Source organism: Phaethon lepturus, unplaced genomic scaffold, assembly GCF_000687285.1.
Source record: "Phaethon lepturus isolate BGI_N335 unplaced genomic scaffold, ASM68728v1 scaffold12397, whole genome shotgun sequence".
NCBI classification, from domain to species: Eukaryota; Metazoa; Chordata; class Aves; order Phaethontiformes; family Phaethontidae; genus Phaethon; species Phaethon lepturus.
Genome location: NW_010554134.1, coordinates 18,955 through 35,680, shown reverse-complemented (window position 1 = coordinate 35,680; position 16,726 = coordinate 18,955). Strand labels below are relative to the sequence as shown.

The window sequence follows — 16,726 nt, the reverse complement described above, 5'->3', positions numbered from 1 at the left end:
AGGGTGTGATTACTGAGTGAACATGACTGGCTGCATTTCAGAATTGGGTTGATACCCTGGGTTGCCTTGAGCACTAAAACATCGAAGTTTTTATCTGACTTCTCCTTAAGATTCTTCAGGCAATATGTAACAACATGTTAACAGTCATTCCACGAAACAATTTTTCTGCAGTTGGGTATGCATCTCTTGCCTGTTACCTTCTGTAATTAATTTAATATTCTTTTACCTTATCAGTTTAGAAATTAAAGTTTTGACTTTTCTGAAATATGAACTGTTTTTACTTTTCCCCTCAGAGTTTCAGCCAGTCATGTGAATGCTGTGTCCCTTTCCTGTCTGCCTCTCATTACTTTGCCTGATCTAACACCATTGCTGGAAACTCTCCTTCTTTACCATGGAGGTGCATCAAAAGAAATTCTCAGTTCAGAGTTTCTAGAGGCTGTGAATGAGGCTTTTTTAAAGTAAGTAACATGGTTTGTATGATTTTTATTCTTTTTCTACAAAGATTATTAATTCACTTAAATGTCTGTTCTCTGAATTTGTATGCTGAATGCACTGTAGATCTGTATTCTAGTAAAATATTTCCTTTGCAGTTGAATAGCAGAGCTGAGGTTGTAGGACAAAGTAGAATTTAAAATTGCTGATATACAAATTGTGGCATAACAGTTTTAAATATTGATTGTAGCTTTGTCGCACCTTTTCTTTAAAATGGAGGTTAAAGCCTTCAATAGATTTTAGGAATTTTGTGAAGGATATGATCACTTTTCACAGAAACGTTATTTACCTTTCATATAAGTGTATCAACATTCCTAACTTGACATTTTTAGAGCTATATTTTTTTTTCCATATATCAGATAGATCCTTATGTTTGAGTGGTTCCGTATTTCTCTTATTTTTTTCTGTGAAATTAGTTCTCGAGTTTTTAAATTCTCCTGTTTTTCAGCAGATTATTTTTAATGAGTCTGGTAAGAGCAATTTGTGAAATATAACTGCTTGTTTTGCTACCACTAAAACCACTGTTTTGGTAAAATCCATCTATGGATAAAAACCACCAGAGTGAAAGTGAACATCAGCAAAATTGGCTATGCCAGGGAAGGAAAGACATCACAGAAAGCACAGCATACTTTTGGTTGAGAGTTTTATTCAAGTTGTAGCTGAGAGGCTGTATTGTAAACAATAGGGGTTTTTTGATACTAGAAAAGGGCCTTTGTGAACACAATTATCCATTTGTCTCCTTTTTAATCTTAATGAAAAATTTTAAAGTTTTAATTGCTTCCTCTGTACTCAACATAGTAATTTCTGAGATGTGTCAATGAAGATTGTTATATATAGGCATGTATTTATTGCTAGGCATGTATTTATTGCTACGCATGTATTTTTTTGTTTTTAACCTTTTAGTTTGCAGCTATCATAGTAGCTGCAAAACCATTCCAGGATGTTTTGCTTTGTGCTGTGGTCTCTCTCCTTCTTGGGTGGTTACTTTAGTATATTTTTAATTGTGCTGGTCCACACACATTACAGTGTTGTCTCAAAATAAGCTGTACCTCTTATTTCCTAGTGATACAACACTGTACTTCAGCTGAGCTGAGTATAGCTGAAGGCTTTAGGTGGGGAGATAATTAGCTTCTTACCATTTGTCTTTTAAAATGCTCCAGTCAGTGTTGGTTACTTACCAAGACTTACTTACCTCTGCCTCGTTTTTGTTGTGGGTTGGGTTTTTTTTCCTTATTTCACTGCAAAGACAGGTAATGCTTTGATTTAGCCCACAGTAGTATTATCAAGGACCTTCCTGCTTCTCTGTCAGCTGCTGACACTTTCTGAGCAGCCCGGTCTGCAGGAAGCAGTCTGGGTTTGGAAGAGCGCAAGCATGGGGTCAGACCTTCCTCTAGAGAGGAAGGGAACTCCAGACTTAAACTTTCTGTTCCCATTTGCTGGGATCTGTCATAACCAAATTTTTAGTTTTTAAAGACATGTGGTAAGGTTTCATTTGTAGATGATGGTGATTTTGCCATTATTCTTTGCCATTATTATTTGATATTGGACAGAGCACCGTAAAGAAGATTTTCTGCCTCTAACTTTAGGTTGATCTTTGTCTGTTCTTTTTCCCCAATGTACTTTAAAAAAATATATTAAAAAGGTACATATTTGTGTTTACTTCTGGTTTCTCAGGGAAAACAGTATTTTTCTCTATAAACCAGGAAGAAGATCTCCCTCCCTGAATCAGCTGTCTTCAGCCTCTGGCTTCGTCACCTACCAAGCCTGGAAAAAGCGACATTATATCTTTTAGACCAGCTGATTTCCATTCAGTTGAATTCACTGGAAGAAATGGCTTGGGTCATAAAAGACTCGCTACTGGTATGTGCAACATGTAGTACATTTGCTACTGGTCTTTTTTTTTTTTGCATCAGAAGTGACAGTTTCCAAATATGTCAGCATATTTGAGGGAAATGCCTGTTATGTGACATATAACTTGCTAATGTGCAGGTAGATCTTGAGTCTTAGAAATGTCACTAAATTTTCGGTTTTTACACTGAATTGGTAGAAGAGAAAAAAGATTTATTCCAGTGATGAAGAATGGATGAAGAGATGAGAATCTGACTGCTGGGGCTGCTGAGTACCTGCTGCTGTCTTAAAAAATTATAAACTTTGGCCGGGGAGGATTTGAATCTGTTTTTACTTCAATCTTTTACTTCAATCTCTGTGCTCTCGGCAGGTTAGCAGTTTAAACAATTGAAATTCCTTGCATATTATTTTATTATGGACTGCTTAGTTGCTTGTTTTTGTTTACAACCCTGAACAAAATTCTTAATACAAACCATTTGCTTAACAAATCAGTTTGTTTTCAAATGTTGTTTTACACAATCCACCAACAAACCTTTCCTATCACAAAACATGACATAATACCTTTTCGAAAATAACAAGCTAGTTTGCCACACTAAATGTAAATTTAACTATTAATTACAGTGTGAAATAGCATGTATGCTATGCACTTAGATGACATATTTCATAAAATGGATAGAACCAGAAAATGGCATGTGGTATCTTATTTTCAGCCTGTGAAACTGCTTACAGGAAAAGAATGATACCTTTAAATAGTCTTCCTTTTTAATTGAATCTGCAAACTTCTGTTTTAGGCATCCATTCTAATACTTGCAAATCTCATAAATGCTTGGCATCAACATATGTCACCTGGGGATCTAGATATTCCAGAAGACAAGGCTAGATACAAGGCCGGTGCCTGATTTTTCTGTATCAGGTACACTGTGAATTGAGTATAGGATATGCTACCACATGTGGCTGAGGAAAAAACCAAAAATATTTAGGTTATACATAAAAAGTAATAAAATATTTGTTTTAATTATTGAGTTGTTGATTGTTAACAATGTTCATCTTTATCTTGTCTTCACATCCTGATCCCTGAAAAGAGCGGATCATTACTATCCTAGCACACTTAGGTTGTCCTTACTTGCCTCTGCTCCAAACACTTTGTGCTTTCAAAATAAGATATTAACAAAATTCATCAGTGCGGCAGCTTTGAATACTGGTTTAGAGGGGACATCCTGTGGACAAGGAGTGGAATGAATGAATGGAGGCATAAAGAAGAGAGCAATTGGAAGATGCATATTGCTGACTGATAGGCATTGATAAGAGGAAGGGTGCATGAATGAGAGGTGGAATACCAATTAAAAACAACAGATGAGAAGCTTCAGAGAGGCAGTGTAGAAGGAAAAGATTTGATCCAAAAAATTGTGTTTTGTACAACTTGTACATGGTACTATAAAGATACTTGTGTGACATTAGTCAGTCAGTATTTGAATCCAACAGTATGATTACTATTGGAAAGACAGTAAAGACTTTTGAATATTTACTTAGGAATATGGGTATGCATATTTTGGCAGTTGGATTATGATATTTGTAGGATGTGTCCTCTGTTTGCCGTATGCATATGGTAATAAAAAGTGGAATCATGAGACAAAATTTGATTTATACATTTTTTTTCTATTTGGAAGAAAACCTCTAGAGTACAAATAGGCAGAAATATGTTAGTGATTTCATTATAGTATACCATAAGAAGGAAATTTCAATAAGCTTTTTCATAATTGCAGTATCAGAGCCATTTATCTAAATAAAATATCCTGATACAGTAACCAAACTGTACATAAACCTCATAGAGATCTATGGTACCCATATAGTTGTAAAACACCATACTTCTATTGTGAAAGAAACTTGATATGCATTACTCTCACATTTTAGTTCTGAGAGTAGTTGTAGTGTGATGGTATGCTATTAGGTTTGTGGTTTTTGAGGCTAAGCTGGAATTACTGTTGGGAATTCTGTAGTTACTCAGAAGTGATAAAAACAAGTGAAGCGACCATCACAAACAGTCTTTTAGCTTCTTCAGAATTTAGTGGGTGAGCGGATGTCTTCCTTTCTGAAGTAACTGTAAGGTTTGTATGTGTGTGCTAACAACTAAAATTTAAATAAATACGCATTAGAATTTTATGCTTTACCAGAAATGCATAGATTATGTATATAAACAGATTTTTAAAGGATGTAAAAAGAGATGTGAATGAATCAGTGTCAATTCTAGTTTGCGTTCCGTTCTTAGGTGGCTTTCCAAAGTAGTTTTACTTCTTTCAAAGTCATACTGCAAGAATAGTGCAGTAGGCTGCGCAGGGCTAAAAATTTCATCAGCTGCTGCTTTATAAACCATCCGTTTCTGCTGCGTTTTGTTTTTCCACCTTGTCAGCTTTCCCAAGTCCAGCCCAGCATCGGAATTACGATGCGCTCTGCAGTTAACGCTCTAGCGGTGGGGTCTCCTTTGCTGATATTTTCACTACAGCGTTACAGAGCAAATAGAGTTTTAGTGGGTGATAATGGTGATTCTTGTATTGCCTGACAGGATACCGAGCTGGAGGCTGCTTTGGTTCCCGTGCCCTTCCATCACCCTCTTGCTGTGCCTTGTCCCCAGGTTTTGAGTCTAACTGGATCCACGCTCACCTTTCACTAGGACCTGTGCCAATCAAACAGGCATTAACGAGGGAGAAAGGAGAAAGGATAGAGAGGGAGAATGAGAAGTTTTTTTTCTTGTTGTAATACACTCCAGACAAGTTACAGTTAATTCCTTCAGTATTGCCTGTCTCTGAAACCTGTGTTGTTATGGTAAAATTTTTTGAACAGTGCACGCTGATTTATTCATAATGTTGACGAATTCAGGAACTTTTTAAACCTGTGTAAAATATGTTTGTGGTTTCAAAACAAGTGTATGCTTCAAAGTAAAAAATACATTTGGCACAAGAAAAAATTAAGTGACACTTCTTATTTTTAGTTGGTAAATATAAAATTCAGGAATACAGGTAAATAAATAATTTGGAAATACAGACATTTGAAATACAGCCGTGTTTTACTTTTTTAGGGCTAGATGTGTTTAGCGATAGAAGTGTTGTGTCCAATTAATTGCATGTGAGTCTGGAAGTCAAGAGAACTGGTATTTGTGGTGTTACCACCTCAAATCTGTTGCTGCGTGATCTTGGGCACAATTTGTTTCCTTACATTTACTCGTACTTGTGGTTGTTACAGAGCGTTCTATGATGTGAATAAAACGCAGTACATGATTATTACTCTGTTCCTCTTTGTGCCGTTTACTTGCATCCTGTAGATACAAATGTATTTTTCTTATGTCTTTATTCAGTTCTGGCTTTGTATTATAAATCAGGTGTTTAGGATTCTTCTTTCTGATAATACAGATTCAAAAGTATATTAGTTCTATAGAATTTGTGTGTGTAATACTTCATGCTACAGTATATTTCTCCTATTTTATTTCTTTCAAAAATCACAGTGCTTGGGGGTAGGGTGGGTCTGAAGAGGCACACATTCTTAAAATATGTAATCATGATACCACACATGCAGCCGCAGTTCCCTGTGTTTGGATCTTTTTGGTTTAGTGTGTGTTGTGCTGTATATGTTGTGCGTGTTTTAAAAGTGGTGGCATAAGCTCCTGGTAAGACAGTATGTTTGGTTTGCTGAGCTTTCTCTGAAAAATATTGTGTAGTCGCAGACAAAATTATTGAACTGTAAAATGCCCTTTCATTTTGAAAAAATAAGGAGATGATGTCAACAACATGAGAGTCCCTCCTGAAGTTGATAGTCCCTCCCAAACTCCAGAATTGCTGCTGGCTACAGAAGAATTGTGCTGCTTGCTCTAGTCCTGCTACACAACAAGCACATCTTCAAATTGCGTTGGAGACTCTTGTGCTGTCATAACATTCTTACTCCGAGTGCCTGCAGATTATTTCTGTGCAGTCCATTAATCAAAATCTTGGGGGGGGTGTTTTAAATCCCAGTGATGAAATTCATATTGATTTCAGTAGTGTATATTAAATACTGAGAGCTGTTAACTGTGGTTTCTCGTAGTGAGTACTATAGATTGCTGCTGTCTGGCAGGAATGGGTTGCATACAGCACATTTATTTTGGTGTTCTTCAAATGAACTATGACTTGATCTTGATATGATGGACACTTCATAGTTTATAGTCAACCTGGCAAGCAAAAGTGGGTTGGTACGTCATCATAGAAATATGTGTGTAAAGTAGGTAGAGTGTCTGAAAAGACAGAGGAGAAATGGCTGAATTCAACTATTTAGCCCATGGGACTGAAAAACAGATTTCTCACTTTCCACTGTTCTTATGGAATGGCAGAATGGGTTGGAAGGCGCCTCTGGAGATCGTCTAGTCCAATTTTTCCTTTTAAAAACGAGAGATGAACGTATCTTTTTTTTCTTTTTTTTTCTTTCTTTCTTTCTCATCCAGCCAGGTGGTTTTTTTCTCCCTCTAGCAGTGGAAGTTTGGAGACGAGCCTTGCACCAAAGTGTACGCGGTTGTTCACACGACCAAACAACTGGCTGTAAATACTCTCGAACACTAGATGGCATGAGTTCAATAGGACACCTTAGCTACAGCCTTGTGATAGAAAAAGTGTGGTAAAACATGAAAATGAGGTGCCACCTACTATTTCCGGTGTGGCAAAGACAACTGTGAGAAACAAGGAGCTTTTCTAGGCAGTTTGTATTAAAGGCTCTGTCTTTATTTTCTGAGATTATCATATGGAGTAGAGTCCTCATTCTGCCTGGGTGCAATTAAAAAGAAAAAAATCCGACTCTATTTGGTACATTTTAGCTTGAAACACGTGCATAAAGGTTTTCTTTAGAATAGTGCATCAGGCACTCCAAGCTGTTACAATAAATGCCATTTGTAAGTGCTATTCCTTCCATGCATCCTGAAGTTTATAGAATGTATTTTAGAAAAAATGCATTACTGTAGGTGGTTCAAGAACTATATTCTTATCAGATCTTCAGGTGCTAACCTCAGAAGCAGAAAGCATGCATTTGGTTTTTAATTTAGGCAAATATACTTTGGGGAATGTGTAATTAGTTTTTTATTCTTTTTGCACTATAAGAGCCTAATAAATCTTAGAATTTAACAGTATGAGATTAGAAAGTAATATATTTACTAGTGCATGATTAAAGATGCAACTTTCTTAAAACAGTCTTTTGTGTGGTAGCATAATAAGAAGCTTTACTACTTTCAAAAAAATACATTTGGGGGCACTGAGATATTTAGCTTGTACTAGCAACTCAAATTCACAGAAGATGATAATACTGTGAAAAAATGTCTCGGACCAAAACATGTGTGGTAGAATTAAAGACAAAGGTGGAATTTAATTTTGAAGATGTAGTAAAAATCTCAAAGCATATCCAAAAGGGATTGTCTGTGAAGAGGAGAGAAAACCTTTTTGTAAATCTGCTCCCTGTCTCTTGCCTCTAGCAATTGCGTGCAACAACTTGTTCTTTCTATCTGCTAGCTGTAGTGATCGCTGTCATAAACAGTCTGAGATCCCAGGTGTTTGCATTTATCAGCTGTGTAGCGTGCTTGGTATCGCTGTGGATCTCATTCCATGACTTTGACGCAGTTATTTTGAAGAACCTAATCCTGAGAAAATCTGAGGGTTTAGTAAGAGTTGATCTGAGATTTACAGTTTAATAATTGCAGTGTAATAGCATCCATGAGTTAAGCTGTAAATTATACAGTGGCAGTTGTTGAATTGTTTATTATTAATGCCTAATTTTCTTTCATTTGTTTATCAACAGCCACAAGCAGCAAGCCATCCTGCCATTTTCAGAATTGTTAATGAAATATTCAAGTAAGTATTGAAATCATAGTGGGAAGTGTTTCAAATTATCAGTTTAAACGTTGAGGATTTCTTCATGAGAAGACGCAGTATTATAATAAGGGATGTATTATAATTTCAAGATGTCTCTTTCTTTAGCTGTGTATGCCCTAGCATCTCCTTTTGTGTAATATACTGCGAGTAATGAAGAATGTTTAAAATCTTGTCAACTTTACATGAAAGTTAAATTAATTAATACAGTTGACGATGTTGTATTTTAGCCTTTAAAATTTATAATTTATTTTACACTTCAGTAGAGATTTTTGAAATAAGATTTTGAGGTGAAAATTATAAATGCTGGAATGGCTTGGCCTGTTCCAGCATGAAGGTGGAATTTAGTTAAAACATTTGCATTTATCAGTGTAGCCTCTTTTACATTATGTTAATAGTCTTCAGGATTGATATCAGATATGCTCTTAATGACATTGAACTATTGATCTGCCTGTTAATAATGGTTTGGTTTTGAATGTGTTAAGAATATTTTGAAGCAATAGATACTGTTTACCACATGGGGGCTTCCAGTCCTTTGTACTCAGTTTTCAGTGTCTTTTTTTCTCTTCAATTCAACTTGACTTACTATTTTATTGTTCTTTTGAAGAATCATAGAATCACAGATCTACTGCCGGGGTTACTGGTATTATAATTTCAATACGATAATGTGTTGAGTGACTGATGTTCTTTGCTCATCAAGTGTTTTCCATCCTAAGAAAAAAGGGCTCCCAGGTGGATGTCTTTGGGGTCGTTTGTGTGTCGGTGTGCACGTTAGGTTTGTGCAGGCACTAGCAGAGGAGTCTTTGCTGTATTGTGAGAGCGGAACCACTTGGCAGCTATTGCTGTGGCAGCCCTTTCTCTTGCTGTGGTCCAGTGTCTGAGCATAGCTAACATCTTCTGAATAGTTGAGACCAGCCACTTTCCCAAAGCAAAATGCACTTGAAAATTGATGTGATTTCAACAGACCCGTAATAATGTCTTAGGCTGGAGGCTGTATATTGTGATGGTATAAGGAGACAAAATTTGTTCAAGCTTCTTGGTTTATTTAGGGCCATGGTATATAAAATATTTACTAAAAATAACACAAGACTACATAACTCTTTTGCACCCTTTCCATTTGGTAGACACTAGAAATGGATGAGATGCTGTTTCTCAAATAATGCAGGACTTTGTCCAGCAGACTATTTCCTAATAAAACTTTGCACTTGTATTAATGTTCCAAATTGTCGTAGAGATTCATCATGTTTTCCCGTTGCTCAGCCTAGATATCTGCTCCCATGTTTGATTTCATTGTTTCTACTTAGTATGCTTGTTCCTCTACATTGTTGGTATTAAACCCTTAATATGTTTTAAAACTACTATGTTTCAGGTCATCTTGGTATTAAGTGAAACTGTATATGTTAGCTGGCTTTTACAGAGCAGTTGGTTTCTGCAGCTTTATGTCCATTTTTGTTGTATTTCTCTGACATCCTTCCAACTATTATCAAGTGGTGTGCAGATGTTAAGGTACTATTCCAGATACAGTCACATGTGAGATTTTAGAGAGCTGCTGATAAAGAAGCTATACTTCATTGCTTGGAAACTGTGTTATGTTTCTGCACTAGGCAGAAAACTGCTCTTATTTTGGGGGTTAATATTCTGTTTGAAGAACAGATCTAAGCATTGTGTCTCTTTCAGAAATAACTTTTCTTGCTATTTGCATGCTTTTTATTGAGGTTGATTGTGCTAAATTGTTTTATCTCAGGCATGTTAACTTGCGGTTTTATTTCCCAAGTAGAAGCTTATTTTATAGACTCGTAGAATGGTTTGGGTTGGAAGGCGCTTTTAAAGATCATCTAGTTCCAACTCCCTTGCTGTGGACAGGGACATCTTTCACTAGATCGGGTTGCTCAGAGCCTCATTCAACCTGACGTCAAATGTTTCCAGGATGAGGCATCTACCACCTCTCTGGGCAACCTGTGCCAGGGTTTCACCACCTTCACAGTAAAGAATTTCTTCCTTACATCTGTTCTTTAGTTTAAAACCATTACCCCTTGTCCTATCGCTACAGGCCTGGGCTCTTCCTTCTTAAAATGGATTCTGCAAGGATATACTTCTATTACACATGAAAACCTCAAGACTTTTATTCTGTCCTTCCAATTTTAATGCTTCTCTTTTCTGTAATTGCAACAGCTGGTCTCAAACTGAAGGAGTACACTGTACAGAAGTAATAATAATGTCTGCAAGAAAACCTTGACTTTGTGTTATTGTCTGTAATCATTGCAATCTTTCTCACAAATGCAGATCCTGTTTCTATGTGTGGCTATACTGGTGTCCACACACCTAGACTGTCTTGAGCTTCTGCGTACTATTTCTTGTGTTGATATTAGTGATTGTATGTGCCTGTAGTTTTGTGAAATTTGTCTGTCACAGTAATGTGTTAGCTTCTCTTATCTTTTAGGTCATTATGGAAAGAACGAAACAATTCTGTAATAAAAAACTTACCTCAGTGGCAGCTTACTGTGAACATTTTTGAATATGTCTTTCAAATAAGAGAATGAAAATTACACTTTGCTCCCCATATGTTTCTTTGCTCCATTTGCTCAAGGTTACATTATGCCCTACAGAAGGACAGTTAAAAAATTCACCTTCCTGAACCTCCAGAGTGAGGGTTTTTTTATGGTTTCATCATTGAAAGCACATCGAATGCACTGGTCCCTAATTAGACCTGTAGCAATTACTGATCCTAAAGTACATCTTTGGTGTATACTCATTCTGTTTGTGCTTCTGATTCATTGCTTAAGGAGTCACAGAGACTGAACAGCAGCTCTATTATTTAAGTTCAGTCTCCTTGTGTAGTTTTTTAAAATATGTAGCTTTTAAACTTGATCAACAACATTTGTTTGCTTCCCTGGCTCCAGTAGGAGCGTTACATTTAACAGTTTAAGTCAAGATTTTTTATTTTTTTTCCCTCCAGGTATATATGCCAGGAAATTGTACTACATTGTACTTTATCTCTAATTTGAGATGGCCTTTGGGATGCTGTCCCACAAAGCACTGAAGTATGCTTAACTGTAGGCATGGGAATAGTTGCTCTGAAGCCAGTAAGACTGTTCAGATGCCAAATTGGCATAATAAAGTTGTGGTAGTCTCTTTTTCAATTTTACACTTTTTACCCCTATTGGTAGTGTAAATTATGTGTGTCTGCATGTATATTGTATATACTGACTACATCTAGTTTATTTGTAGGAGTTGCATGTATTTTTTTAAAAGTAAAAATAAAATTTAAAAAGTTCGTATTTCTATCAGTTTCCACACTGGCATAATGAGCTCAGACAGTTTGAATCTACAGTATAAAAAGAACGTACTTTTTTTTTCTTCATTTCAATTAACAGTGGTGTGATGGGCAGACTAATTATCTGATCTGTCATAATCTAACTTCTCAATGCTTAGGAATGCATTGCTGGAAACTGATGGAACTCCAGAAGTTATGACCATAATACAGGTGTTTACACAGCTCTTCCTTCAGGCTCATCAGGATGAAAACAAGCAGGTTAGTCAAGAACTATTTCTTAATGTTTCTTTTCAATGAAAACATATGAAATTTCACAAGAAAAGAACAATTCTATTGTTAAGAATGGTAACTGAATACAATGAGCTGAATAATAGCATCTCTCTACAGCTGTATATACATGCCAAAGTTCACTTCAAATATTTTCACTTGTGAATGAAATTGTAGTGTGAAAACAATATGTAAAAGCAATTTACCTGACTTCACCCTGGAGTAATCCTGCAACCTAAGCTGTGATTTTCACAGGGGCAGTTCCCCTGGTGCTGAAGTTTCTGCCTATATAGTGAACATGATCACGATCATCCATCTTTGATAGAAAGGATGAAGAACTTTAGATGCATTTTTCTTTTGCAGTAGCAGGGTTTCTGATAATAGATGAAACGAAAATAATAACCCCATCCCTATTCCCCCAAATAATTGCAAGTAAGACACCAAATAGTCATATTTGTCTTTTCAAAAGGTAAAAGACACAGAATATATACTGGTTTCAGTTTCTGGTCTTCAACAGTGGCCTCTCACAAATTTTTCCTCAGTCTAAAGCTTCAAATTTCCCAGCTTAGTGTCTCTTCTTCTGCACAGATTTTTATACAGATCTTCCTGAAGTGAATTAAAAGTAGAATTACTTTTCTATGTATTAATTTAAACAAAAGCAGGATCAGTTTCTCATTTTTAAATTTCAAAATGGAGATATGCAAACGTCTTATCTAGTTTATAGACTACAAACTTCTTTTTAGATTCCCAAATCACACTGTCATTTCATATCCTGACTCTTTTGTTTGGCTCCATTCATATGACGTAAGTTTGGAAAGTGTCCTATCATTTAATAGCTTCTACTTTAGACTTAAGAAAATTTCCAGCTCCTTTGATTTTTGCATCTTTTTGGGGAGTTGGTAGTTAAGAAAATTTTGGGACTTCTTGGAACTTGTGATGTACTGTCCTTGAATTAGCAGTGTGACTGACTCTGTCTTCTCACTTCAGGCAATATGAATTAAGGGTGAAACTGCATTTGTCTTGCTTAATATGTAAGTGGTGTCCCTGTTAATTTTATGCCACCCTGACTACCTGGCAGCAGTACACTGTATAGCCCCAGGTTGAGATGACTGGGTGGAGAACAGAAGTAAACAGCTGTCAGACGTTCAAGAGCTAATCCTGTTGTGCAGGTGATGCATTTGCTTCAGGGTGACAGTCCTTCACCTGCTGGCATTGCAACATGGACTATTGCCCACTTTTCTGAAGTTTAACTTCTTTTGAAGTTATTTAACTTGTATACAGTTTAATACATGGGTCTCTAATTAAGGTATTATTTTCAGTATTAGAATTTAAAATCCCTTGTTTCACAGTTTATGAATCAACCGTACTGTTAACTCACAGTTGGCATACAAAAATGCAGGCACAGACTGTTTCCTATACTTTGTTTCAATCAGATCATATTTTTTTGTCATACCAATAATTACATATATTCATAAGGCACCCGTCTTTGTGGTATCAGGATGCCCTTGACAGGACATAATGTGCTCCGTTAGCATTTCACAGAGGAATGGTAAAACCATTAAAGACAAAGGATGAAGAGAGTTCTGGCTGGGTCATCTGAGACCTTAGGAATTTATAGTACAGTTAATTGAAAAAAGGCTAGGGAAACAGATGTATCCACAAAACTTTCAAAAGAACCAGGTCACATCTGGCAGCTGCACAGGTTTGCAAGTTAGGCAGAGAACGATTCTCTGCTGCAGTGTGGCAGCTGTCAGAAATACCTGTCTTTTCTAATAACTTTGTGGACCATTTAGAGAGAACAAGGTTTGGCAGAAAAAGGCTGAGGAGTGTGAAAAAACAGGGTTTAGGAACAGTCTTGTTTCCTCAGTGTTTTGGGAGACTGAAAAAGGTACAAATGAACATGGAGTTTAAACCTACATAGGAAAAAAGACCATTTGTGTAGTCATTGAATAAGAGATTTAAAAATGGGTATACTGAGATCACTGTTGGAATAATCCTTTCCATGTTTTCTACAAGCAGATTTCCTTCAAATTTGTGATGGTAGTGAAAGCTGACCTAAGGATATTTAGGTCACATTACTTGTCAATTTATGAACTTAAAGTTCATGGGTTTATTTGATGGAAATTATAATTTACTCCAGGATTATTTTCCCTTGATCGTTTCAGAACTGTTGGTGGTTTTCACCTGGGAATTTCGTTTTAAATAGCTGGATAAATATTTTAAGTCAGTGTTCAACTTTTATTTCCTGTTATACATCATGGCAATTATGATAACCAGCCACATCCAAACTCATTCTGTCTCTTTGTACTTTGTTTTGCACTTTGTGATGGCTTATGTAAGGAAAGAACTGCCTAAAATACTATGTTTGTATGATAGGAAGCAAACATTTTTTGCTTCGCTTCAACAGTATGCTGAAAACTGTTTTTCACCTACTTTACAATACTGTTTTGATATGTAACTCATGCTGTGGGTTGTCTTGGCTACTACTAACTGTGTCAAGGGCTGCTTTTTTACGGGGATTTTTGGTGCAAGCTAATTGGCTACATGCATACTTTAGTATAGGGATTATTAATTTTTAAGTAACCTAATTCCACTTGACAAGTAGACTGTTAGAGTCTTACCATACCAACGATACATAGACTGTCTGAGAATACTGTATATATTAGTGTGCTGTAATTTCAATTAACTGTTGTTTACAGAACAAAAAATGAGTAGAGAGAGAATGTGGCTTTTGTTTTTAAGATGCATGCATGTATGCCCCAAGTGAAATGAGTTACTAAATACGGTCTTCACTGGATTTAGAAAATTCTCACATTTTATGGAGTCTGTATTCCTAGTCTGTGTTTCAAGAGATGATCTATTTGATAACAGTCTCTTATTCCTAAAGAAAAGAGACAGAAGAGTTCTAAGGTCATTGGTATGGAGACTTGAAGACCGAAATGACAGAATCATAGAGTGATTGAGGGGAACTGTAGAGATCATCTTGTCCCCAGCTCAAGCAGGGCCACCTAGAACCAGTTGCTCAGAAATGTGTCCAGTCAGCTTTTGAATATCCCCAAGGACTGAGACTCTACAACCCCTCTGGGCTTGGTCACCCTCACAGTAAAAAAAATAAAATTTAAAAAAAGTGTTTTCTGATATGCAGACAGAACCTCCTGTGTTTCAGTTTATGCCCGTTGCCTCTAGTCCTGTGACAGGGCACTGCTGAAGGGAGCCTGGCTCCATCTTCTTTGCATCCTCCCTTCGGGTATTTATATACATCGATAAGATCTCCCTTGAGCCTTCTTCAGGCTCTCTCAGCCTTTCCTCATAGGAGAGATGCTCCAGTCCCTTAATCATCCTTGTGGCCCTTTGTTGAACAGTAAAAATACAGTATGTCAATGTCCCTTTTGTACTAAGGAGCCTAGAACCAGGCATAGTACTCCAGCTTTGGCTGCTGGAGTGGCTGCTCACCAGTGCAAGACCATGTCCCTCAACCTGCTGGCAATCCTTTGCCTAATGCAGCTCAAGGTACCATTTTGCTGCCTTTGCAGCACGGGTATGTTGCTGGCTCACATTCAACTTGGTGATCACCAGGACCCCCGGGTTCTTTTCTGCAAAACTGCTTTCCAGCTGGTTGGCTCCCAGAATGTACTGATGCCTGGGGTTGTTCCTTCCCAGGTGCAGGACTTTACGCTTTCTCCTTGTTGAACTTCATGAGATTCCGGTGAGCCCATTTCTCCAGCCTGTCAAGGTCCCTCTGGGTGGCAGTATGACTCTCTGACATATCAGCCACTCCTCTCAGTTTTGTGTCATCCGCAAACTTGCTGAGGGTACACTGTGCCCCATCATCCAGATCATTAATGAAGACATTAAACAGGACTAGACCCAGTATTGACTCCTGGGTCATATATATACATACATATATATACACACCACTAGTTACTGGCCTCCAGCTAGACTTGACATCAATGATCACCACCCTCTGGCCCCGCCATTCATCCAGTTTTCAATCCACCTCAAAGGTAGTTCCTATTGTACTTGCACATGCATGCTACACACTAGACATGCCTGTAGTAGATGTTTGCAGAACAAGAACGTTAAAGGCATGCTGCTGGTAGTCTCAACTGCAGGAGCAGCAATGTTGACAGTATACAAATTGCATATACCCAGATAAATAGTCTGTTATCCATGACTACCCTACCTTGTGATGAATCAGATCCTAAGAATTTTAGGTTTCCATTTTTGAACATAAGGCAATAATCTGCATCACACCCTCAGATTTTGTGGCTGTTACTAGTTTTTAGTTTAATGTGATCTGTTAACCTGTTTACACTGGAAAGTTAAATTACACTAATTAGCGTGTCTTTTAACTGCTGCATATTAAGAGTGAAGGCTTTTGTGATTACAGGGAAAAAGCCTATGAATGTTAAGATGTAATTTTCTTCATACTCTGAATCTTTTTTAATGCATGGATTTTAAAAATCTGTAAATAATTACTTTCTCTAAGCAGGCTTTTCTTAAATATCCCCCATCTTTCATTATGAAAAATCCTAAAATTACATGTAGAGTTACTTTTGTGTTCTCTTGCTTCAGTCTGTATTGCTAATTACTACCTCAGATGAGATTGTTCACTGTCAGTTTGTTTTGAAAACTGACCAGAAAGCTCTTAAAATAATGATTTTTGTATCTTAGCATAAATTTCCACTGAAGGCCTACTTCCCTTACCATTACCAGCCTCTTGTAACAGCTTTACTCAGACGTCCTTTTGGTAAGTTTCTTCATTAAATACTTGCAGCATTAGTCAACCTGCATGATCTGTATATGTCTTAAAATAACTTTAGAGGGGATGAAGATAAAATTTTGCCATTTCCTAAGTAAGGTGTGTTGACCTAGCAATTTTAATAATTTTTTTTCATGTATTTTTTTTCAGGAATATCTAATTCTTATGTAACAATAACAGAGATCTAATCTTAAGGAAAACTAAACTCAA

General features: G+C 36.8%; 1 protein-coding gene across 1 annotated transcript in view; it reads left to right on the top strand.

Moving 5' to 3' along the window:
• The window catches only part of FANCC (Fanconi anemia, complementation group C), a 31,830-nt gene that overhangs the window by 4,744 nt on the left and 10,360 nt on the right, over positions 1–16,726 (top strand). Inside the window, exons 4-8 of the mRNA XM_010291744.1 lie at positions 294–458; positions 2,196–2,352; positions 8,143–8,195; positions 11,646–11,745; positions 16,429–16,504. Of these exons, the coding sequence (XP_010290046.1) occupies positions 294–458; positions 2,196–2,352; positions 8,143–8,195; positions 11,646–11,745; positions 16,429–16,504 (551 nt within the window). The remainder of the gene's footprint in view (positions 1–293; positions 459–2,195; positions 2,353–8,142; positions 8,196–11,645; positions 11,746–16,428; positions 16,505–16,726) is intronic.